At 35.9% G+C, this 26,779-nt stretch overlaps 1 protein-coding gene across 3 annotated transcripts in view; it reads left to right on the top strand.

Moving 5' to 3' along the window:
- PNPLA8 (patatin like phospholipase domain containing 8) overlaps positions 1-25,705 on the top strand; it is a 42,492-nt gene extending 16,787 nt beyond the window's left edge. For all 3 annotated transcript variants that reach the window (XM_042792468.1, XM_042792467.1, XM_032999840.2), the window contains 4 exons: positions 397-454; positions 2,670-2,864; positions 22,441-22,636; positions 24,706-25,705. In XM_042792468.1, coding sequence (XP_042648402.1) covers positions 397-454; positions 2,670-2,864; positions 22,441-22,636; positions 24,706-24,980 — 724 coding nt within the window. In that variant the 3' untranslated portion in view covers positions 24,981-25,705. The remainder of the gene's footprint in view (positions 1-396; positions 455-2,669; positions 2,865-22,440; positions 22,637-24,705) is intronic.
- Positions 25,706-26,779: the final 1,074 nt, after the last annotated feature.

Here is a 26,779-nt window from a genome sequence, read left to right as displayed (position 1 = left end):
TCTTTCCTTAGCTTTTGTTTTTGTAACAGTTCAGGAGAGTAATTTTAATTACTGTAAAAGTGCTTAATAAAGATGTTGATTTTTTTGATTCTTAAATGTAGCAAATTAGTTCATTCTCCTCTCACAAAGTAGTTGAGTAATCCTGATGATTTATGGTTAAGTATGTGAAGTGAGTAACTGAATCAAGACCTCAATTACTCTTCAGACTTATTTTCCACAGCCTAGAAGGTTTGAAATACTGGTCCATTGAAGTCAACCATAGAAATCCAATTATTAAAGTGAAATCCAAGCATTGCTGTTTTTAAATGCAAAGTTCTCAGAATTAAGGATGATAAAATTGTGTCCTGTTCATGCTAAACTGATGGAGCATTTTCAATTTTTTACACTTATTTGTAGAGAAAAAATGGGCTCAAATCTTATGATTGAAACTGCAAGAAATTCCAAATGTCCAAAGGTAAGTAGTTTTCTAAGGTAAATACACAATTAGTATTCCACAAGTATTTCTGAGTAGCAGTACTATCCCTAGAAGAATATTGGATAAACAGCATGAGTGTTGATAAACTCTTCAAGCTTCCATATACGATAACCCATGCTTTTAAAGGATAAAAATTCATTAGATGCTTAAACTTCTGTAGCAATTTCTAATATTTTTATTCAGTACCTTAAAGTACATTTCAGAGATGTTAAAAGGCGTATAAGCAGAGAAGTACTAGGTCAACTTCTTGAAATTGTGCAGTTTGTTTCTTCATATAAGAGAATTCTAGTATCTGGAGATCCTGTCATGTCAGCTGTGATCTGTGTTACTGTGTAGTGAGAGAACAGGGTTTCTCCTCACTCTTATCTGGATTGCCAGGTTTTCTCCAGTAACATTTGTAGGCCCTGAGTTCTCTACTCTTCCTGTATGACACAAAGGGCATCAATTAATTGGAGGGGTGTTATATACAGCAGCAGCAGAGAGTGAAAGATGAGAAAGCATGGGTATTTTATTTTTGGGGAAGGTTAGGGTGTGAAGAAAGAGGAGAAACATAATAGCACATATTTTGGAACAATCTGTAATTAACAGGTGTTTTGGTGTCATAGCGCTATATTCAATGCTTTACTGTTAAATGGAAGATATTCTCATTTTTCTAAACATAGAAACATGTGCTTGACTGACTGCGTTCCTAGTCCATGTCTAAAACAAGGACATGAAAAGGCTGGAGTGCTATGTTGCTTTCTGAGACAGAAGCTATCCTACGTTGACTTGAAAGTTATCTTTGAACCAGGATCTTTGGCTTTCTTCCATCTTCTTCAGTGATAAAATGTGAATATAAATAGAGTTGAAACTAGCTATTCCCAGGAACCTCTTTGTAGTGCTGGCAGTGGTGTCACTCGTTACAAGGCACAGCAAAATCAAACTAAAGCATACAGTTGTGTGCTCTGCTGCTGTTAAATTCATGGCAAGATAGATTTTTACAGAAGGTACTCAGCACTTTACAGCTTAGACTGCATCATGAAGTGGAAGCATGTATGGATATTACAAAAAAAAAAAAAATCGAGCATTTGTTTGATAAGTTTTATATTGAATTTTTCCAAAGTTTTTTTTCTTTCTACTTCTAGCAGTGTTTAGAACCAAACCTTACTTTTTCCAAAACCAGGAAAGTTTTCTTCCATCGAATGATGGAGTATAAATCGTGCACACATTTTGCTTCTGCACTGTCATATAGAAGTTATGCTTCTATTGTTTGCTTTTCTGTAAGGATGGACTTACTGTGAGTTAAATTATTTAACTTACGTAGCTGAAGAATGGAAATGAATGCAGTGATATCACAGCATCACCTGCTAGTGCTGTTAAGTAATGTTTCACAAAAGTACCATACTCTCTAAAATAGTAAACAAAATAAAATTGAACACCCACTTGGCTGCTGAAGAGTATTGTTCTGACAGTGCCAGCCAGGCTGGGTGCATAATCACTAAAAGGTCTTGCACATTTTAACACTCACCCATAACTATAGGTGCTTTCACTTCATGTGATTATATTTGTAAGATGTAATTTTTTTGCAGTCATATGTTTCCTTTTATGAAAACAGCATTTTGGCTTTTCACTTAGATTTATATATGTGGCTTCTGTTAATGACGTTTGAGCATCCTTACAAAAAAGCTTGAAAGACTTATGTTTGATTCTTTTCATTTTTCTTTGGGAGAGATTGTTCCTGCAATCCTTTAACTCTGGTTGCAATATTAAGCAATCATGTTCTTGGAGAAAGAAATTGATTGATGTTTCTGACATTCATATTTAATACCGTTGTGGCATTGCTGGTTACAGAGGTTTGAGAACAAATTACTATTCATAAAGGCAAAATACTTTTAAATCCTACAGATGACACCAGCTTTTTTATTAAATATCAATGGATGGATATCAGTAGATACAATAGCCAGTGGAAACAATTAATTTCAGGATAAAACCAGCATTTTCTTTAGGGAGTTTATGATTTTATTTGGGTTATTTTTTTTTATTTTCACTTTTTTAAATGTAGGCATTATAAAAAAATAAATAAATAATGAACTGAGTAGGATTCCAGAGATGCATTTAATGTATAAATTGAATTTGATATTGTGGGAAGCTGTCATTCTCGTACTGTTATTATCATCATCATATATAACTGGGTTTTTTCTTCCTATCTCACTAGGTAGCTGCAGTAAGCACCATTGTAAACAGAGGAACACCACTGAAAGCATTTGTTTTTAGAAACTATAATCACTTTCCTGGTGTTAAGTCTCATTATATCGGAGGCTGTCAGTATAAACTGTGGCAGGCCATTAGAGCATCATCTGCTGCACCAGGTTACTTCCAGGAATATGTTTTGGGTAACGATCTTCATCAGGTAAGTTGAAATCTTCTCCTTTAGTAAGTACTTTCCAATATTATATCTGAGAAAAAAGTTGTCTGAATTTCTGAATCAGAACTAAGCCAAATAAGTTGGTAGCAGAAAGGAAATCTAGGACAGATAGGGGTAAGAAAGGAAATTTTGTACTTGTCTAGCCTTTACAAAACTAGAAAGGGCATAGGCTTTAAAAATCTTAGTCCTAAAAAACTTAATCTCTTCTGCTGTTCCTTTCTTCTCTACCTGGAAGGAAACCTTATATGAGTTGTAAATTGCCTCTGACTTCCTGCTTACAACAGGTATTTCATTGAGCATTATTTCACTAAACAGATGGCATGACTTTAACAATACTGTAAAGTGTGAAAAAATTATTTCAGTGTTCCTTTTATTACTGTGTAATTTCAGTTTACAGTCTACTTTTAATTATTTTCACTGATAGCTTATTAAGTTCTACCCTGTTTCTGAGCTAGTAAAAAAAAAATAAGAGATGCCACGGCAGTAAGATTAAACTCCGAGAACAACTGCAAAAGAAATTCCCTTGAGGATAAAGCAATGTCTCCTATCAACAGTATATGCTATTTTATTGTATTATAGCTTCTAGTGCTGACCCTGATTAGTAAAGAGCAAGGCAAATTAATTTCTTTAGTAGTTTTTTTAACTATTGTGTTCTTGTCCTCCAGTGCCCCTTTATTGTTCTGCAGTTCTTTGAGTTTTAAAAGAATCCTTTTACAGTACATATTAATTTAAAACTGATAGTATTTATTTTTAAAAAGATCTGATGCAGATCTGTGACAAAGACTACGAAGGGTGACTGAACCAGAGACCTTCAACAAAGACACTTAAAATAAAGCATCTATTACACTTGTCATATTAATTCATATGTTGGCATTAGCCTTAACTAGTAGGAAGCAGTAATAGCATATCTTCAGTAATAAGATGTACCTGGATCACATGCAGAATTTATCTTGGTGTCCATTAAAAGGCTGTGTAATGTCATTAGCATTATAATGTGCATAAGTAATACTGAAGTTTAAAGACTAACAGATAAGTGAGTATAGGATTAAATAGTGAAAAATTCATTAGATTAAGAGATAATAAACAGAGGCACTGATACAGATAAACAGCTAGAATTTCATCTGAAAAAACCCCAGCATACTTCCATATTTTAAATTAACATTTACAGGGAGATGGAATAATTATATTCAGCTACATAAAAGCTCTACATAAGTTGAAGGGTGAAGGGGAAAGGTCTCCGTGGAGGGCAGGATGGTGCAACTACATCAACCGGATTGTGAGAGTTCTTCCATTTTTTTCTGTTTTCCCTTTTTGTGTAGGATCTTTCCCCTCCCCACCCCCCCATCACCCCAGTATGGTACATCGTATTATCCCCAAAACACTTCAATCAAATATTACCTGAAATAAGCAAATACGATTTTGGGTTTTTTCTAAAGCTAAAAATGGAGTGACACATCTGATCCTCAAAGCCTAAGCACTGCTTGAAATCCTGAAACGTGTTCATCTACCATCTGGCCAAGCAAAACTGGAAAGGGAGCTGCTTTAGCCTTTGGAGCTGTTCCAAGCTGCTCCTTAACTGCTTGAATGGGTCAGTGTTAAACTATGTGAAGCACTTTTCTTCCTCTTCTTACCTTTCCACTCCTTCTTCCCTTGAATTGAGAATACATCAAAGTCTGTCTGTGCTTCTGTATGAAGAATAGCTAAATAAACAACATGATTTTTAACTTCTCTGCAGTGCTTAGACAATTATTTGTCTTAAGATCATTTCTGAATTGCCAGACTTGTATGAAATGCAATAAGGTGGGTTATTCATTTAATCTATATTAATTTTTAAGTCCAATTTACCAGACTAGAGAATGTACGATTAGGGTTAATAGAGATCAGATCCAGTATTCTCAGACACACAGAGCTAGAATGAAATCTAGTTCATTTTTTTCCTACTCCAGAGCCTTTGGTCAAAGCCGTTCCATATGATTTTACCAACACCATTTCACAAACTTCCCATTCTTTTCTAGTTGATGTATTTTAATTACTAGAAAGCAAGACCGTAGGGTGTGGCTCACCTTTGCAAGCCATAAGGAACTAAATATGTTTCTGGTACTAAAATGGTTTATTGAAGTAGAACTAGATGCTAAATTTTCTGACTTAAACTTTCATATAACTGGAAAAATCTCTATTCTACGCAGGCATGATATTTAAACACATTTGAATCCTTTTAGAATCCAAAGGTTCTCATTTTCCATGTCTTTCATGCTTTACTTTCCCCAGATTATACTTTCCTTACATCTCTATTTCCATAATTATCTATTCTGTGTGGGATGTGCTTAGGGTTTTTTTATGGACAGACAGCTAGCAAGGTGCTACATGACAAATGCTACACAATCTTCATGCAGATTTCTATCTTGGATTATAAATCCACAACACGCACTCAAACTGCCTTGAATTACCCTGTTTTAACCCTGGGGTGAGAACCTCCGTGCATGTAGCAGACGGTTACCCGTATGTTCTTGGGTGTAACAGCACCTCAGTGGAAAATGCAAGGTAATCAAGAGTTTTATCTCTATTAAAGTATCCAAGATGAATTGAAAAGAATACATATGCATAATATGTTTTAAAATACATAGAACCCTAAATGCATAAAATCCTAAATCATATTCCTGTTTAAAAATAATCACAAAGCTATTTTAAAGTGTGTTAATAACTCTTAGTCTTTAGTGATAGTTCATATAATAAATATTAGATAGTAGATTTTTGTTAATGATTTTTATTCTAAAAGTGCACTGTAATTGCCACCTTAAGTTCCTTGGCCACGTCATGTATGATACTAGAATTTGTAGTTTATATGGCAATACTTGCTTTTTTCTGTCTTATCATTTTAAGCCTGTACACTATCTAACAGGTTGGGCTGCTTTTGAACTACAGAAGTAAATGAAGCATAACATATTTAGACATTCTCAATAGTGCCATGATTTTTGAAAAGCGCATGAGCGCAGTACATGTTAATTGTAAATCATAACTTATGCCAAAGGCTTCAAGATTGTAGTACGGTGTCAGAAAGGTTATAGTCTTTTGAGGATTTTTTTTAATGGATTTGAAACTTCTATTAATTAGTCAGCATAATCTCTTTTCTGAACTTAAACTATGCTAGTTTCCTATTAATTTATATGTAATCTGCTTCATCAATGTTGAGATTTCTAAATAATTCAAATAATAGAGATAGCCAAAATGTGAAAATGATTGTAAAATGTCTCTGAAAATTCAGAATAGTAAATATAATGAGATTTGTTTCCTGGCTTTGAAGTTAGGGACTCTAAAGGACTATATATAGACACCAGGTTTTATATTATCTTATCAGTCAGTTGTACATTTAAATCTGAATGAAAAGTACTCTGGCAGTTGGTCTGATTTAGGACTTTCTGAATGTGTGAAAATATTTATTTTTGACAACGGAAATTTAGTGGATTTGTTTTATTGTCAGCCTGCATATTCCTGCCTTATGTTATCTAGCTTTTGTTGAAATTGGAGTCCTTTCGCAAACTGTATGAAGTAGTTGAATGAGAGTTATGTGTAGGGTTGAGATTAATTCATAAAGATTTTATGTATGACTCTAGATATATATGCTGGAATCATGCCTGAACTGGACTGTCGGTGTTCTCTTTAACACTCGCTTTTCCATAATCTATATATTTATATACACATGTGTATTTGTATACACACATTCATGCCCTTTCTCTGGGAACATTCCAGTCTGACTTCCTGTACTAGTCACTGTTGAAGGGATTATAAAGTGTGTTAATTTTTTTAATAGGGTAATGAATTATTTTTACAGTTCTTCTGATGTAATAGTTTAGAAAGACATTTCTGGGTGCCTGGACAGTTATTTCTGTTTGTGCTGCAGATAAACTGATACCAGGTCTGTTAAATTTCTGCAAAAAGTAACCAGTCCAAACCAAATAGCAATATTTACAATAAGGTCAATCATGCCATGCTATCTTGTTCCACTCTGTCAAGTAGGAAAAAATAGTGCAGCTGTTGGTAGATGAGGGGAGGAGGATTAATACTCTTTGTGGTTCAAAAGAGGAACACATTAACATTCAAAGGGATTTAATCCCTGTAACATGCTTCTCCAGGAACTGTGCAAGTCAAGAGAGACCAAGTCATGATGTTACAATATAGAAGCTGTATTGCCACATGTCATCTTTTTTTTATTTTAAAATCTATTTATGAAGCACTGAGGGCTCTTAACCTCTATCCAGCCTGGTTACAGCCAGTGATGTTGTTTTTTTCCTACTTCCCACGGAGGGGTGTTGTTTCTTATATCTATTCCTCTTTTTTTTTTTTTTTTCCTGTACTGTGACAGGCATTTGGGATGCTCAATAATGTCACTTCAGTAGGCAGTACAGTATGCTGAGGAAATTACCAATTAATTAAAAGAGCAATTTAAGATTTAACAAAATCATTATACACACTTCATTTACTAGGTTTTGCAGTAAAAACTAAATTGGTCCCACAGGATTAATTAAAAGGGCAGCAGGGATTGTCTGTGAGTGTGTGGTGTGTGTGTGGTAATGGTAGGTTTAACAAAGCTACAGATTTTTTTCTCAAAATAAAATATACTCAATTTAATACAAAGGACTTGATCACCTTTTTCTTGATAGCTTCCCATGATTTCATTGCTGAATTACAATTCCATTTATTAAAATGCTGGTGTTGACTTATATTGTTATAGTGTTCCCATAATCATATTTTCTTTGAGCAAGATGAGATAGTAAAACAGTTACATTGGCAGCTAGTCTATTAATGGGGTTTTAATAATGCAGGTGTAGCAGGATGTGTGGTGAGAATACAACCTAGAAATTAAAAAAAAAAAAAAAAAAAAAAAAAGAGTATAATAATATGATGTAACTAAAATTTCAAGACTCACCTTTGTTAAAAAAAGTTAATACACAGTTTCTTCATATTTTTCCAACTCTTCCGGTCCTCTTACTAGGCAGTAAATCTGTAAAGCCATTTCATCTTTGTGGCTTGTTATAGGAGCAGCCTTCAAAAGTGATTCGCTTAGTGGCTCCTACCCTAATTGGTTTTACACGGTAGCTTTTAAAATTAGATTCAAGGGTGCTTCCCAGGCTCTAAGAAGACATAGAATATAGGTCACATTGAAGTTCTTTTCATTCTTAGGATATGCCACGGTGATCAGTATGCACCAGAGCTTATACAGACTGCAGTTTAATAGGTGTATCTTGTTCTCACAATGATGGAAACAAATATTTCTTTGTTTCTCTGTCTACTTGTTGCTATACACATTTTCCTACAGCCTTCAAGGCAATGTCGCCTGCTGTTTAAGGAAGAGGGAATTTACCAGAGTGTGTTAGCTGTGTGGATATGTGCATTTCTTTTTCTCTTATGTATTCTAGAGGTTTGGTTAGCAGCTCTTAACACGGACAGACATGATGCAGTTTACCAGCCTTCGTGAAATTGCTGTGGTATTTTGCAGAGCAGACTGCTTGCAAGATTCCCTGCAGGGACTTGTTAAGTGAGGTGTTATTAGAAGATTTGTTCAGTGAAATGAAATTGAGAGTATATTTTGTTTAGGCATTTAACCTGGAAACATTACAATTTTTATTTCCAGTAATTGAGAGTGATGCTTTACTAATGTAATTTTCAGAGTGCTTATTTAAAAAAAAAAAAAAAACAAAAAACAAACCTTACTCTTAAATGAGCTGTGTTATATTTAACTATTTTTTTTTTCTTAGACTTCTGAGTCCGTATATTTTTAGTGACACTATTTACCAGCTAATATTTACTATAAAATAAATCTTGTCAAATCAGAGGAGGCTGGTACAGTGAAAAATTCAGAACTGAGTCAATTCAGTAATGTCTGTACAGACATTCTAGGTTGTGATGTTACCAGCCACCATTTCTTAGATCAGAAAGAACCATATGCTGTCAGTGCTCAATAGCTTGTAATTTTTATTTTCCCAGGTTATATATGTGTCTAATAATGACTGGAATGGGGTCATATTTCCATATGAAATAGCCTTGTGATATTCATTGTGAATAAAAGCCTAAGAACATAGTGGGACTATTGATACAGTTTTACCTCTTCCCTTCAGGAAAGCTTGTTTACGATATATAGTGGTCTGGTGCATAATTCAAACAATCACTTTGTACTTTGTCAGCTACCATCCAGCCCCTAATTTGCCTTCCATTTTGTAGTTTAGGAAACTGCCCTCTTCTTGTTGTAGATACAGGTCTTCGTACTATGACAGGAAAAATTTTCACCAGGTATACAAAATGTGCATTTAGTTCAATACCCAGTGCGTTCCCATTAGTCAAATGGGGCACAATGCCTAAGCCCCATTTCCTGCACTGAGTTTCTCTTCCAATGCAAGGATTAATCTATAGTGTTAATTTTACAAATCCCAAATCAGCTGGCAATCTCTTCAAAGATGCTTTACCTTGCAATGTTTTCTTTACTGGAGGTATATTTACACTCTTATTTTTAGTAGCAGATATATTTTAGATTTGGCTACAGAATTTAGAATTATTTCACCTGGCATTTTCTTAGGAAAAAAAATCGAGGGAGTATAGAATGAACAGTTTCCCTCAGGTCAAATACAGCCCTCTGTTATGGGCATAAACTGTAGCTCATAAACATGTCAAGCTGGTTTTGCTGTTGCTACCCTTGTAGAAGGCTATTTCGAGAAGCTATTTGTTCATGTTTCTTATGGACAGAAAATTTCTCATTTTAATTTTTAAGTCTGTTCCTAGCTAATGGATACAAATTCTCCTTGTGCCAGTACTGTTCTCTGGTTTAATGAACTTTTCTTGTAGTATTTACCCTTCTGATGTGTATATGAAAAGCACTCATATCCTTTTTGATTTTGTGACTCTAAATATGTCAGTCCATCTCAGTCTTGCAAAATAGACTCTGTGTTCTCTTGATCATCCCAATGATCCTTCATTATACCTGCTGCAGTTTGAGTAATTTCTTGAAACTGGACTATTCAGTGTGTTTTGGCATGACCCAAGATGTATCGTGAAAAGTTGAATGATATACGGATTCCAAATTAGCGTTTCTAAATTAGAAGCAAAAGTCAGAGGAGTTGATTTGATCATGTTGGAACACTGTATTCTAGATGATGTCTTAGCTGTGTCATGTAATTCCCTTTTCAGAGGAAGGTACAGTTTAGAATTACAGTTGCCTTTTCAACAGTCACTTCATATATAGGTGGTTTGAATCATTCTGTGACAGTGCTCTACTTGGATCTTTTTCATGCTTGGTCTGATTCCAACTTAGTTCTGAAGAGCAAAGTGTTTATGGGCACTTTGCTTGGCTATATGTCATCTCCTTTGTGCTTCCTTTGAGTTGTTCTGTATTTATAGTAAGGCCTTTGTATTTGCAAAGCCTCTAACTTTATAGTAACAAATTTCACTAGTAGTTGCATGCTTTTGAGAAAATAATAATAAAGAGCATGAGCCCCAAACCAGCCGTTGAGTAGCTCTGATAGAAAACAGACCCAGCCAAAGAGTTCCCTGTTCAATACAGACTGCTGTCCCATCTCATTAGCCAGTTCTTTCTCCAATATAGTATCTTTCATTGTTTCCAGTGCTGTGGTATGTAAAGAGCTTTATAAATCCAGATTTTTCTTAACCTAAAAATTTCTGTTTCAATTTCTGTCTGTCTTTAATTAAACCCATCTTGTCTTTTGTTATTGAGTCATGTACTTCTTAATTTAGAGGACTCGTGAAAATGCAGAACTTTTCCTTCAGTTCTTTCTCCCTGTTCCTCTGCCCCCCACTGTGGATACAAATAATAGGAAGTTCATGTCTAAATTTTGAACCTTTCACATCAATTGTCTCCAGTAATTAGCTCACTTTATTTCTTAAATTTTGTCCGTTTTAAGAGATTCAGTTTCAGTGAAATGAAATATAATGTTTTGAGTCAAGAAAAAAAACTTCCTAATACAATTTTATTAAGTAGCTTGCATAGTTTTATAAATACAGTGTTTTTATGGGAAATGAAATTTTAGTTTGAAATTACAATATGAAAGACAAAAATCTGTGGAATCTGTAATACGTTTAGTTTTAGGAGTGGTCTGTAAAGTTAGCTTACAACATTATGATTATTGTACAGTTTTAAACAGGTGAATGACCAGCAAGTTTTGAATAGCATTTGTCAGTGATATATCTAATAATATGACTCATGTGGATTTCCTGTGGATCACTACTAGTCTTCATACTCTTCTGCCTTTCTTTCAAAACACTTAGAATTTTCTAACATTTTACTATTACTTCATAAACTGGTAGCTAAAAATATAGACCAGTTAGCAAAACTAATATCAATAAGATTAATCACATTTTTGATGTAAAAATACATTGAGTCTTAATATTTCTATTGTTAGCTTGGGAAATTAAATTTAAAGAATTTTGAAATTTTGAAAATCTAACACAGCTTTCACAAGGATTAGGATATCTCTGGATCTGGGATTTCTTGCCTCACTTGTGGAGCTCCTATATTAATGTGATTCTTTTGTGTAACTTTTAGAACGCTCTCATTAGTCTGATACACACTGTCATAGCAAGTGAAGTTTTTATACACTTCCTAAGTTAAATGTGATCAGAAAGGACAAATCTAGATTTGAGCACTCAAGTGTCATCTGAATCCGAAAGATTTTACTGAGATCCATGAGTTCTGGGGTTTTTTTGTATGTTTGCTGGTTTTTTAAACTGTACTCTTGAACCTTGCCTGTGCTTCACAAACATCATATGGAGAACCTGAGTTTGGGTCTCAGTTTGGGACCAGTGTAGATTCAGCCACAGGTGAGGCTTTTTTCTTACGTTACACACTATGATCCTTGCTTGTAATATTACAAGCAATTTATCATTTGGAAACCACAGTTAAAATACATACTATTTTGGTGATGTGTCCTGTTGTTCACTGCAGAATTCATTTAATTAAATTTGTGCTGCACAGCTTATGCTTTTAAAATATATTTTCAGATATTTCATTATTAATAAATAATTATTTCTTTTGATATCTGCTAATATTTAGAAAATATTCATCAGTACAGTATAATAGTACTTTTTCCATATCTGACATAAAACCATTAATTCAGTAATGCCTTCAGAGCAGTTGATGGTTTTCTGTGAGTTAATGACTCACTGGGATGAGTTAATTTTTTAAGATAATCACCTATCTGTCTACCTCAGCCAACCATTTTTTCTAAAGAAATGTCAAGAGCAAACATGGCTAATGTAGGGTAAAATAATGTAAAATATATTATTAAATGTTTAGCTTATAATAGCAATAGTACTGATAGCTCTCAGAAACATTTAACATGACATTTGTGTGTATGCAAACAGTGTAGGTGTTGCTAATTTTGGGGGAAAAAGATATTGTATGGACAAACAGTTCTGAAAATGAAGCTTTACAGTAAAGTTCAAACTTTATTAATTCTTTTTTTTATTTTATGTAATGTGATCTCAGTATAAAACATTCTGGTTTTGCAGCTGGTGTAGTAGAAGTACAAATGTACCTTCTGATTTTTTTTTTTAAGACAGAAGTAATGGAAATTTTAATATTAGTGTCATTCAGTAATATAAATACAAACACATGTAATTTTCATCTTCTATACAAACATTTTCTAAGGAATATTCCTTTTAGCCAGTTCAAGAGGAACCCCTTTTTCAGTGCACACTTGAACAGTTACTTGTCACAGTTCTAGAGTTTTTGCTTTTCTAATTTCTGAAGAGAAATAGTAATTTTGATAGCCCTGCAAAGTAATGAGCACAGGATGTTTATTTCAAGAGTTTGAAGGAGCATCTCTGCTGCTTCTTAAGTAATGGAATCGATTCATTCTGAAATTGTTAGAAATCAGATGTATAGGAGGATTGCCTTAATATCTTTCACCAATTACGGCCTCTGTTGGGAATCAGCATAATGCAGAATAAGTTATAAATTGTATGTAGTTGACCCAATAGTATCCCTATTAGCATAATTATGAAGCAAGGGTGAATCTTTCTAAATATATTGCATGAAATATTTGTATAAAGAGATAACTGTAGGTCACTGTATGCTTTATAGAAAATTATCTGATTTATTAAAATATATTTTCTCACTAATTTTTCATACAGCGAAGTGGATCAGACCTATCTTTAGAATGAATCTAAAACAAATTGTTCTAGGGCACTGTACATTTTAGACAGAGATTTGTTAGAAATATTGGCGCCACCAGCCACTGCTTGTCACTGAGATAGAGGAAACAATTCTGCTTCTGTACTGTTTCATGTTTATAAAACATTATATATTTTATAGGGTCAAAATAGTTTGTGCAGGGACATAAAGATTTCCTGTACTTGCTGGGAGGTCGTCTTCAGCAGTTTCATCCTCAGTAGCACTGTGACCAGACTGACTAATTACTCACAAGAGGAGAACCGTAATTATTGTACATCTGAAACATTTTTTACATTTTTAATAGAACATGATAATCATGTAACCTTTGTATTAAGGGGAGTATTTTTGTGCTGAACACTATAGGGGCTAGTTTATTGTACAGTTAAATCTGAATGTATGGATTCCTTTTTCACAAAGCATATGTTAAAAACTATAACTTGGTAGCCCAGTAATGCTCGTCTCGGCAAGCCTTAAAGTCTTATATGTGGATACACTAACATTCTCCTAATGGCCCTGGGTGCTCAGTGCCATGAGAGGACTAGGTTGGGATGTGAATCTTGAAACTATCTGTATGAATAGACCTGACAGGTAGTAAAAGAACGTTGCTGTTTCTCATTCCTGTCTTCTACTCTGAGGACATTTGCTGTTACTTATGTAAATGTATTGAGCTGATTTTACAGAACGATTCAGCAAGGCATACCCATTTTATTTATGGAAACTAGAGTGTTTTTACAGTAGTTATTTTAATTTTTCTTAGTAACCTCTTGTTACAGTGCAGTAATTCTTCAAACTCCTCATATGAAGCAAGTAGCCTTATCCTTAATCTGTGTATTTATTATGTTGACTTTAAACACAGAATTTTAAAAAATACTTTTCAAAAGTTCATTCAGAATCTTAACTTATCTTTTTTCTAGCCTATGATAGCTTTGTACTAATTCTGTCTCCACTTTTTCCACAAAAACAATGGAAGTAAACAACAGAGCAAGTCTGTAAAAAGTGAACTAAAATGCAAAGCATGTCTGCATAGGCAGTGAGGTGAAGTGGTTACTATGGAGCCAACAAACTCAGCTTCCAAATATCACACTTGGCTTTCTTAAGTTATGTATCCCTCATCCGGTGCTAGATTATTTCTTCACAAAGTTTAGCATCATTCAAATGAAACTGTGCAGCACATAGGATGTTATCCAGAAAGATTACAAAGTACGAGTCTTACAAAATTTAAAAATGCAATGATAGCCTATGCACAGAATATTCTGAACTTGTTAGAAACAACTGCACGTGTTAAAGTATGATTCAAACTGGGTTTTTTTTATTCTAATATCTTAATTTCAAGTAACTGTTTCCAAAGTGTTAACTTAAATATGTGAGTGGTGACTTTATCCTCATTCACCGTAATTATTTAAATGGGACAAGATTTTCAGAAGGTCCTATGCTACTAAGATCCCAAGTGGTCTGGAGTACTTTCTTTGAGACTTCCTGGTGTATTTTCCTTCTGATTGTAGATTTTGTCCTCATCTGTTTCAGACTGTTTAACCAGGCCTTCCTTTATCCCTAAACTGGGCAAGCAGGGTACCTTCACCAGAGAGTTTTTATTGGAGCATATGCCTACAAAAGGTGCATCTTTCCTGCTTTAAATAATTTATGATCTGGTAGTCAAATCATGAAGGATCCTTCCCTGACTATTTTACAACTATCAAAAAAATTAAAGAAAATACTAGCTACAGCTTTAGACTTCTGGCTAATGACCAGCAAGCCCTAAAAATACGGTTACAGTTACACAGGGGGATTTTTTTTTTTTTTAATCTGTATGAAAACAAATTTCATTGAGTTCACTTGGGAATTAGCTGATAAAATATTAAACAAAACATAACAATTGCATGTTTACCACTTGGAAAGCCTTTGGCAAAAGACTAAGAGTAATGTCCCAGTCCCTGAGATCACTGTTTTGCTATCACTAACAAGCTTGGTCTTATATGTATTAAGCTCTGTTATAAGATTAATTTATTTTATTACTTCCATTATTTTTATTTTTATTAGAAATTTTGAAAAAGCCTTCTGTATGATGACATTAGGAGAGTTATATGCCCTTTTTTAGCACTTACTTGCATTAACATTCCTGCTGAGGCACTTTGTGTTCAGTGTACTGCCAGCAAATTAAGTTGACTCAAGTGTGGAGTGGTTTTACAAAGTTCATCATATGAAGAAATGGCTAGTACTTGCCAGTGCACTGACCGTAGCAGCACAGAAGAATGTAAAAAGGGGAAGGCCTGACTCATATGTTTGGTAAGAGAAAAAGAGAGTTTGCAATTGGATCGAAAACTAGCTAAATGAGAAGAGATGGTGAAATGTAGGGAAGGCCAGACAATCTAAGAATGGGAGAACAGAATGAGGGGCCTACTCTGGCTGTTTGCCCAACACTGAGTCCTGAGTCAAAACTCGGGACAATTGCACATTTTTGTGGATGTTGGTCAGCAGTTTAGTCATTTGAAAGAGTTCCTGTAAGTTACCCTTTCAGTTACGGATTCTGAGGAATGAGTTGCACATGGAAAATGCATGTTTGCATTTTCCACAAGACAAACTGGACTGACAAAGTTCAATTTCTAGTAAGAATGGCTTTCAAAATGTAATTTCATTTTACAGCTAAAATAAGGTGCATCTGTGATTCATATAGTATTTCTTTAAATAGAGTAGAACTTCAGGAAGACTGGGGGAGGACAGGGCCTCAGGAGGTCATCTGGTCCAGCCTCCTGTTCAGAGCAGGATAAACATCAAAGTTAGGTCACATTGCTCAAGGCCTTGCCCAGCTGAATTTTGAAAATAACCAAGGATGGAGATTCCACAGCTTCTCTGGCTCTTATTCTGCACTGTTTTGAAGGAGTCTGACAGTGTCCTCTCACCCTTTAGATGGTGGAAGATTGTGAACAGAGTCCTCCTTGGCTTTCTCTTTTTCCAAGTTAAGTAAACCCAGTTCCCTGCATCTCTTCCTATGCGTTATGTGCTTCAGCCCTCAAACCATTTTAGTGGTTCTTTACTATGCATCTTCCAGTTTTTCAGTACCTTGTAATTGAGTGTCCAAATCTGTACAATTCTCCCAGTTTGACCTCATGAGTACTGAACAAAAGGAGTAATGGCTTCACTTGACCTACTGGTTTTGCTTTAGCCCCAGTGTATGTTGATAATCTATTAGTTTATCTAACATATTGTTCATATTGTCTCTTTTTCTGTGTGAACACTGACAGTTCCATACCATAGCAATATATCTAATATAGATGAAAGGAGGAACATTCGAAGACATTCCAGTCTGTCCAAAAGGAACCGATATATTTATTAGGAACTGAAGAGCTGTAGGCTGCACATAAAGTCAACATTGCTGTGTAGAATTTGAATTGTATCTAAACCTGGCAGTATAATTTAAAATACTACTTTATACCAACAAGATTTTTAAACCATTGTATGTGGTATAAAGATCTTTTTTTTGTTTGTATAATTTTGTTTATATGAAGGCTTTAGGAGATCAGAATTGTGTGATGCTAGTATGGGTTCATTAAATACATGTTTTTCAGTTATAAATTATGTTCTAAAAACATAATCTATAAAATAGATAATGGGCACAAAGATAGCAACAATATTCTTACACTTTGAAGGTTGCATTCTGTCAATGCATTTTGTACATCTTGCTATGTTGGCGTTTGCTGATCACTCTACTTAGAATCATTCTAAAATGCATTATTGTGTAAATACAATTACATTCATTGAAAGTCAGACACATAGAACTTTGCCACGTCATTCCATGAAGTGTGCAGCACAGGTTGTCACTAGTATACACAGTTTCTGTAATCTTTTCAGCCATTGTGCTAGGGGGAAAAATATGACATCACAACTATCCACTTCGCTGTATTTTTAAGTAGTATTTTACTGGTGTTTGCTTTTATTTTGTTCCCCAGCCATGAATGTCTTTCAGTCCATGGCCCAAATCAATAAATTTAATTGTTTGTGTTAAACTTTCTGCTTCTGGATTACTATTCTTGGTTTGTCATTCTTCCCTCTTGAAGAAGCATGCTGGGAAGATCCTAATTCTATCATCATACTAACTGAAAAATTTAAACTTAAAATTGAGGTATAGGTGGATCAAAGACAAGAGATTGTACCAAGAAAACAGAACATTTGAAATTGAATGAACTCATAAAATTAATTACTACTTCTGAAAATAGAGACAAACAAGAAATCAGATTTTGGCCATCAGGCATCTCTGTACCCATAGATCAGAATAATTTGCCTTGTTTTCTTCCAGTTGTTTAACTGCATAAAACCTCAAAGTGGCATGGAAGCTCATAGGAACTAACATGGAAGAAGAAGCTATTGTGTTAGTCGCCAAGATGTTCCATACTACTAGCAGTCATTCAGTCTTTTGGTTATACTGCATTTTGGTTAGTGTCTTTTTATAAACATATTTTAAAAGCTGAGTCCTTACAATAAAAATATTTTAATTGGTAAGTTATAAATAATTTAGATTAGTTTTTATAATATTATATAATTATAGAATAACTTCAACAGAATTGTAAAAATTAAGATACCAAATTTAGCAGTTGTCCAGAACAAATTGAGATGCTAAATACATAGGAGTTCAGAGCAAGCATCAGTGAAGATTGTTGTGATCTCAGCATACCTTATGTACAAAACTGCAATCACTTAGAACTGTATTCCAGTGTCTCAAGGAGAAGCATTAGGGAAGATATATCATGATTTAATAAAGTTAATTTTTTAAATATTTAGACCTGGCTGTCATATTTCTGTATTTCTAGTTTAATATATTTCTCAGGAAGGACTCTTTGTCCAGTTTTATGAAGATAGAGGAATTATTCAGAATCAGAGAGGTTAGTTTCTATTTTTTTAATCTTAGAACTGGAAAATTCTTTGTGAATTCTGAGAAAACTGCAAGCAACATACATGTGAAATCATTGCAACTAATTTTAAAACCTGTGAAACATTTTTCCACAAGAATTTCAGCATTTGACATAATTAGGGTTTCTGGAGCTGCAGAATGATACAAATTATTGCAGTGTTTCCTTCATTGAATCCTTAGTAGCCCAGTTCAACTAATATGTTATTTACTGCTTCAGTAGTTGATCATTGTAAGCAAAAGAGCAATATGATGAACATCTTTGTTTAACAGACTAAGTTGATTTGAAGCACAGTATTGATTGGGATGTGGTCATTATCAACCATAATCTGTTTGGAGGGGAAGAAAAAAAAAAAAATCAGTTGCCTGCCTTATTGAGTCCTACTTCTAACTTTCCAGAAATGACACACATCTATACAAATGCTAGAAGTTACATTAAAGGTGTCTAAAGTGAAAATTAATAGGAAAGGATGTTTACTGTCATTTCAATAAACCTAAATTTAATAACATTTAAAAATGGAACTTACTGCACGAAACTGTTATATATCATCACAATACCCATTTGGTATGTGTACTTTACTTTCCTTTGAAATTTATTTGTCAATATTACAAAAATATTGTATTCTAGCATCACGTACCCCCTAAATTTTGATAACACTGATTTTCCTATGCCGAAGCAATCATGTTTAATTATATTGACAAGATTAGTGGAAATTATTTGGTAAGTATGTTTTTAATGCGGATTTAAAGAAAAAAAGCAAGCACCACAAAGATAATTAAGATTTTTAGATTAAGATTCATGGGGAATTATATCAGGAACAAAACCATCCTTGTATTTAGTTTTCTGTGTAGAAGCGATTTTAAACATAAGCAAAGGATAATAGGCATTGAAGAGACCATTCATTTTAACAGTGTTTTGAGCAAAGCGGACCATATCCAGAAGACGTTCAAAGAGCTTTTTGTAGGTTGAAATGAAAGCTTAATGAATAAATAAATAAATAAACTCAGCAATCCTGTTTTTACTTATCTAGCACAGCTGTAGTTAAAAGGAGTTTCTGTAAAATGTTTATCAACTGCAAAACATATTTCATTCCAAGCTATTCCTGAGTAGAGTTGCTTTTTTTTGTTGTTCTTTTGATGGTCAGGTATGGGATATAGGGAGTTCAGGAAGGTTTAGGATATAGGGAGATTTTGCATAGTGTTTATTGTAGTCAATATTGTGTTTCTTTTGTAGTTTGTGTGTTTTCTGTGTATAGATTTTGAATGGCTATAAAGTTCTTAATCTCTGCTATTGATAATGTTTTCAGTTTAAGTTTTGCCTTTACAGCTGCCTTTTTTTAAGGTATTCCCAATATAGAAAGTACTACTGAATTCAAAGTCCAAAGAAATTATTTCTTAGTTGGAGTGAAGATCTTTTTACTTCCAAGAAGTGCTGAACATACCTTTTGAGATTTGCTGGATCAAAATCTGAATGCTTCTCAGACTATTGTCAGTCATACCGATTCTTATCCCAGCCTCATCACCTATGCTTTTGGCATGCTGCTAGCAAAAGATGTCTGTCCTTAGCAGAGTAGCCTTTGTTCCTGTTAGCCTTGGGCTGCATTCTGATCTTCAGACAACTTAAAGAAGCCTCATGTTCCCAGGGCATGATCCTCAGAGGGGACTTGAATCATCCTGATACCTGATGAGAGGGCAATACAGAAGAGCTCAAGCAACCTAGGAGATTTCTCAAGTGCATTGATGACAGCTTCCTGGCACAGTTGATGGAGGAACCAACAAGGAATGGTGCTTTGCTGGACCTGATGCTTATGAAGAACAAAGAACTGGTCAGGGACCAGCATTGGTCCAGTGACCATGAGATGATGGGGTTCAAGATCCTAAGAGAAGGGAGCAGGGTAAAAGAAACCAGGACTACAGCTCTCGACTTCATTCTCTTCAAAGCTCTGTTTGGAAGAATCCCATGGATTCTTGAAAAGAGAGAGGGGTCCAGGATTGCTGCCTGATAATCAGTGACCACGTCCTCCCATCTCAAGAAAGGTTCATCCCAACAAGTAGGAAATCGAACGAAGGTGTGGGTGAGCAAGGAGGTCCTAACTAAACTCAGACATGAAAAGGAAGCGTACCAAAGGTGGAAACAGGGGCAGGTGACCCAGAAGGAGTATAGAGTGCCTGTTCAGTCCTGCAGAGATGGGGCTAGGAAAGCAGAAGCTGGCCTGGAGTTGAATCTGGAGAGGGATGTGAAGGGCAGCAACAAAGGATTCTACAAGTATATAAACAGCAAAAGGAAGCCTAGGGAAAATGTGGGCCCACTACTGAATGGAGCAGGAGAGCTGGTGACAGATGACATGGAAAAGACCATGATGCTTAATGCTGCCTTTGTCCCAGTCTTCACCAGTAAAAATGGCTTTCAAGAATCCCAGGCCCCTGAAGCTAGAGGGAAAGTCTGCTGCAAGGAGGACTTACACTTGGTGGAAGAAAACCAGGTTAGGGAGCGGTTAAACTGGACATGCATAAATTAATTAGGCCTGATGGGTTACACCTGTGAGTGCTGATGGAGCTGGCTGATGCCGTTGCAAGGTGACTCCTGATGATCTTTAAATGATCATGGTGATTGGGACAGGTTGGGAGAGCAAATACCACTTGTGTCTTCATGAAGGGCAAGAAAAAAGCTCTGGTGAACTACAGGCTAGTTGGCCTCAGCCCAATCCCTTGGGAGGTGATGGAGGAAATCTTCCTGGAAAGGATTTCCGAAGTCATGAAGGACAAGAAGGTGATCATGAGGACTTAGCATGGATTTACAAAGGGGAACTCATGATTGATGAACCTGGTAGCCTTCTGCAATGAGTTGACTAGCTTGGTAGACAAGTAGAGAGCAGTGGATGTTGTTTACCTCAAATTTAGTAAAGCCTTTGACACTTATCTCCCATAATATCATAGACAAGCTGACAAAGCGTGGGTTAGATAAGTAGACAGTGAGGTGGATTGCAAATTAGCTGAATGACCAGGCCCAGAGTGCTAGGATCAGTGTTACAAAGTCCAGTTGGAAGCAAGTCACTAGAGGTGTAATCCACGGGTCACTACTGGAGCAAATACTATTTTAAATCTTCATCAATGATCTGGATGATGGGATGGAGGTCACCTGCAGGAAGTTTGCAGATAGTACAAACCTGGGAGGAATGGCTGGTACATGAGGTGGTTGGACCACCACTCAGAGGGACATTGACAGGCTGGAGAATTCTTGTGAACTTCAGCAAGGGGAAAGGCAGAGTTCTGCATCTGAGGAGGAATAACGCCATGCACAAACACACACTGGGGACTGACTGGTTGTAAATCAGCTTGGCAGAGAAGGACCTTGGGGTCCTGATGGGCAGCAAACTGAACATGAGCCAGCAATGCACCCTTGTGGCAAAAAAGGCCAACAGCATCCTGGGCTGCCTTAAGAACAGTGTGGCCAGCAGGTCAAGGGAGATGATCCTTCCTCTCTGCACAACTGAGGCCCCATCTGTGTCCAGTTCCCTATTACAAGAGAGACAGGAGCGTACTGGAGTAAGTCCAGTGCAGAGCCACAAAGATGATTAAGGGACAGAAGCATCTCATGTGAGGAGAGACTGAGAGAGCTGGGACTCTTCAGCCTGGAGAAGAGAAGGCTCAGAGATCTTATCAATCTGTACGAATAAAGAATGGGAGGGAATGAAGATGAGGGAGCCATACTCTTCCCAGTACTCACCGACAGGACAAAAGACAGTGGCACAAATGAGAACACATGAAATTCCATCTGAAAGCAAGAAATTTTTTTACTGTGATGGTGGTCAAACACTGGAACAGGTTGCCCAGAGAGATTCTGGAGTCTCATTTATGAAGATACTCAAAACTGGACTAGACATGGCCTTGGGCAGCATGCTCTAGCTGAACTTGCTTGACCAGTGGGGTGGAACAGATGAGCTCAATAGTCCCCTTCCAACCTTAGTGATTCTGTGATTTTTTTCAAGTCTTAAATCCAGGCTATAGCATCCTACGTAATGACTGTGCTTATAAAATAGCTTTGGCCAAGCTTAGCTGATTTTTTTTTTTTTTTTTTAATTTTTATTTTAGAATCTGCACGTAGTGATTTGGATTTTGTTACAGAATATATCCTTGTAATACTGGTAATAAACATTTTGAGATGCAGACTTTTAATTGTTTCGGCTATTGTCAGTATGCGTATCTGCCTTGCCTAAAAGGTCCTCAGAAGATGAAGTCATAACTTCTGCGTAACACCAGAACTGACCACAGACCTGGGAGCTGCTCTCGCAGTGTCCATAAGCCCAGGAAGCCTAGCTACACAGCTGCTGCGCAGCACAAACAGAACAGCTGTGCAAAAGATGGAAATTAATGCTTGTTTGAATTAATTGATTTTGTATATTGGTGATGTGCTACTTTAGTTGCAGTTTCTTTTATGACTGTTATGGATAGTACTAACATTTTTATTTAATTTTAATTTACAGGATGGAGGTCTGCTTCTGAATAATCCTTCTGCACTGGCAGTTCATGAGTGCAAGTGTCTTTGGCCAAATGTTCCATTGCAGTGTCTAGTATCACTAGGCACTGGTCGATATGAAAGCGAGGGAAAGACCAGTGTCACACACACCAGTCTGAAAGCCAAACTCACAAATGTTATCAGTAGCGCAACTGATACAGAAGGTTGGTGTCTTAAGATACATTTGTATTGTGACTATTTTCAGTTTTGTTTTTTTTTTTTTTTTTCTTAGAATTGTAGTTCTGATTCAGAGAGTAATCGGCAACCCTTTGTCTTTCCCCTTCTCTCTACCCACCCCATTGAAACTACTCAAAACACTCCTCTTCATAACTCATGTATAGTTGTTTTTTTAGTACCAGTATTACAGGTTTTCTGAAGATGATAATACAAATGCGTTTCTTAGCCCTATCTCAATGAATCTTCATCTTCACTACGTTGTTGCTAAGCTCTCTGAGTTCTCAACTGTTAACATGAGTTCGATGACAAAGGTATTCCAAAGATAAAAGATAGCTTAAAGTTCATCAGAATGACAATCCAACAGGATTTATACAAAGTGATATGTTTTTGCTTGTGTTTCAGGATAAAGGCATACTCAGGAATTCATCTCAATAGACAGATCATATTTTCTTATATTTGATTTGTTTTTCCCGTAAACAGAACTGCTTAATAGTTAATAGAGGACATTGATTGGTTTTCAACACTTCATAAGATACATTTTAGTTCTGTTCTTTTCTACATGTGCTTTTCCAAGGACTAGACTGTATCTGCCAGTGGTCGTGACTTCCATTGCTGTCAGGAGGAGCCAAGCATATATTTTTCCAAAATAAACTCTGTTCCTAGGACAGGAGTACACTGGAACTCTATCACTAGCAGTTTACATCTGTTTTGTTTCTATAAACGGGAAATACTGATATGCAGATGCTTCCCCCCTCACAAAGGAAACTGATGCTGTAAAAAGCTAGGGAGCATTAAATACTCTTATGGCCTAGATCCCTTGCTGCATGATCTCTGTCAGCTGACTGTCATAGTAAGAAAAAACTGGATATTGGGCCGCCTTTGATTTTTGCACAATCATGGAAAGGCAGGGGGAATTGTGGGAAAGAAAGAAGTGCTGTCCACTTTCTACCAGGGGAACAAAAGGTTTATAACTGCAGCTGAAAAATCAGGCAAGAAATGTGATGGGGAAGAGGAGAAAAGGGAAGTTCATTGTGGAGACCAAAGGAGAGGAAATGGAAAGAGGGGAGAACAGATTTGAGCAGATGGGAAGTTATATTATGAAGGAAAAAGGGGAGAGTATTAGAGCAAGAAAGACTGGATGTGGTGACAGAAGAACAGACACAGCTGAGTAATTTGCAGGAGGAGGGACCCAACTGAGAAGGTTTCAGGTTGACAAAAATCTTTTGCTGTAGTCTCACCCATGATATTTTTTTCACTTTAAATTTTTTCTATAACAGTAGGTGTATGGAGGAGCATGGTAAGAATGTGAAGAAGATGGAAATAAAAGAGAATGAAAGATGAAGGGGGTCATGGAAATGTAATTTTAAGGCAGCCAATGAAAAGAAGAGAGATCTAAAAAGGAGAGAACAAGTTTTAAAAGAGAGGAGCATACAGATAGATTACATAGCCAGTTTATTATTGTACTAGTTAACTGAACTGTTACAATTGAACTTTAACATTTCAAATTAAATGAATGTTGAATTCAAACCCAGAATCTGTAGTAATATATAAAAAATGAATTAGTTGCAAACGAAAGAAAGCTTTAAAGCTATGTATTTTTTACTGCAGTCTTTGAGATTAGAGAGGAATATATAACTGTTGTTTTCATAATGCCTACTCCCGTTAGTACTGAGTGTAACAAATCGTGGGTATCCTGAATGTGAGTTGTGTATCCTACATTCCTGCTCTTCAGTGCACTCTCACTTGTAAAGGAACACAATTTACGTGTAATTAAAAATCTGGATAGCTGCAAAGCCTCCTTAATTGTCACACCAGTGAAGTTGTCTTTGGAAAAGCTTCATTTTTTATGCTGAGTAAACAGAGCTATAGGGTCGTCTGCAAACCTTCTAATGAGAAAGGGGTTTTGATATGGCAATGGTGGAAAAACATTTACTCAGCAAAGCAGCACATATTTACACGTATTAGGTCACTCCAGAGCACTTGTTGTTCAGAGACTGTAGGACTGTTTTCTGTCTCATGTAAATGTAACTGTTTTGTTCATTTGTTCTCAATACAGAAGTTCACACCATGCTGGATGCACTGTTACCTCCAGATACTTATTTCAGATTTAACCCTCTTATGAATGAGGACATACCGCTGGATGAAAGTCGTAAAGAGAAACTCAATCAGCTGCAGACAGATGGAATTCGTTATTTAGAACGAAATGAAGAAAAACTGAGAAAAGCTGCAAAAACATTAACACAAGAAAAAACAACTTTGCAGAGACTTCAGGACTGGATAAGATTAAAGGCTGACATGTATGAAGGCCTTCCATTTCTTTCCAAATTGTGAATATGTAATGCATGAAAGATGATAAATGTAAATCTTGTTCCAGAAAATCCGTTCAGTACTGTAAGGGAAGAATGTTTGTTGAGGGTAAGTAACATCTTTGGAAAGCTATCAGAACTCTGGAGAAAGCAATTCAGGATGGCTGGTTTGCGTACACTTACTTGATGCAATGTTTTATGGTGTTAATTATTTTTTGAACTTTACAGATCTTACTGTTGCTCTACTTAAGTCTCGTAAGTCTGTAAAACTGAAAATTATGAAAACAAATGTGGTTTGCTTTTTTAGATGTATGTACCATAATTATGGTGGCAGTAAAACTTTATCGACTACCAGGCTTACTCAATATTAACAAAAAATAAAATCCTCCTTCACTTTAGCGTAGGCAGTATACCTGTTAGGCTCTTGTGTAGCCAGTGAATTTAACAGAAATGTTCCTACAAAAACATTGCCTGTATTAATTGCACTTTTACATTTGAAAGGTAACATTTAAATTCTTTTTTTATTTTCAGTGGGTTTTGTACATAACAGTATTGAGTAAAATGTTTGGATGACTATAAATGGCATATTAAATTATCAAAATTAACTGATATTTTTTGGGCTTGCTGCTTGTTTTTATTGGGATAACTTCAGTGTGGTTCACCCAGTATTTGAAAATAACCCCAAGCCCCAAAACCTCACTTGAGCAGCTCTTCCTGTCACATGATAAAGGAAATAAAATCTTGAACTAGCTCACGTGAGTGAGAAGCTTGTTATAGAAGCTTCAGTTTTGGATATCAAACTTCAGGTGTCTCTAGTCAGGAAGAAAATTAGCAGTTGATACATGAAATAATAAATTATGCGTTTCTTTTTGTCTTCTTTCATATACGCATCCTCTTGAAGCTCCCTTCCCGTGGTGAAGGTAACATGTAGCGCTTACCCCAATCTTCTTGCTCATTCCTTTGCAGCTTTCTGCTTATGTCAGCAAGGGTGGTGCAGTAAGCTATGACTATATAGTATGTCAACAAAACACTGTTTTCAACAATGGGAAGGTACCTGTGGGTTCTTTGCAACAGTATGACTGCAGTGGAATTTGCGTTAGGCACAGCTGCTGTCACACACTGGGCATGGACACATTCATAAGATGACTTGACAGGTTTCTGGGTGAGCTTTTGCCTCTTAGGCGACAGCTACAGTACATGAAAATATTTACTAGGTAAAAGCGGATGCTTTATGCAGTAGATAAAATGTCCAGTTTCGCCAAAAACCAGTGTATGTGTCGCTCTGCCTTTTGAGACTAATCACCTGCCACTGTATTATCTACTAAAACCGGCACTTACTTTGATAGTCACCTCCCGTACTTCTCTTAAAACATTGAAAATGTTACAAGGCTGCCTTTAAGAAAGGGACTTGTGAGAAAGACAGCTGAGGTCCCTTGGTATCTTACAAGTTGCTACATAGTATTCTGTGACTGTACAGGAAAACATTTGATTTGGTCTGTTCTTTTTTTAAAGTGAAATATTTTTAATTTTTACATGTGCCATTTTACTCAGAAAGCCGTTCTTTTCTGGTGCTCCCTCAGTTCTCCAGCTTGTTTTTGCCAGTGAAGCTAGTAAGTGTCGTTAGTGCGTAAGCTGTAGCCTTCATGTTTTTTGAATTGTTCCCAATGCAAACAAATTCTAGGTGTATAAGTACTAAAGAAGCCTTTGTCATCCAGTATGTGATGAAGGGAAAAGAGGAGAAACAGAAAAAAAAAAGTTAAAAAACAACAGTGATTTAAAGATAAGAAGTGAAAGGATGTATGTTGCTTGTTCCCCACCCCCCCC

The sequence above is a fragment of the Tyto alba genome, unplaced genomic scaffold (assembly GCF_018691265.1).
Source record: "Tyto alba isolate M040663 unplaced genomic scaffold, T.alba_DEE_v4.0 Super-Scaffold_2, whole genome shotgun sequence".
In the NCBI taxonomy this organism is placed as follows: Eukaryota; Metazoa; Chordata; class Aves; order Strigiformes; family Tytonidae; genus Tyto; species Tyto alba.
This window is presented reverse-complemented; position numbering and strand designations above follow the sequence as displayed.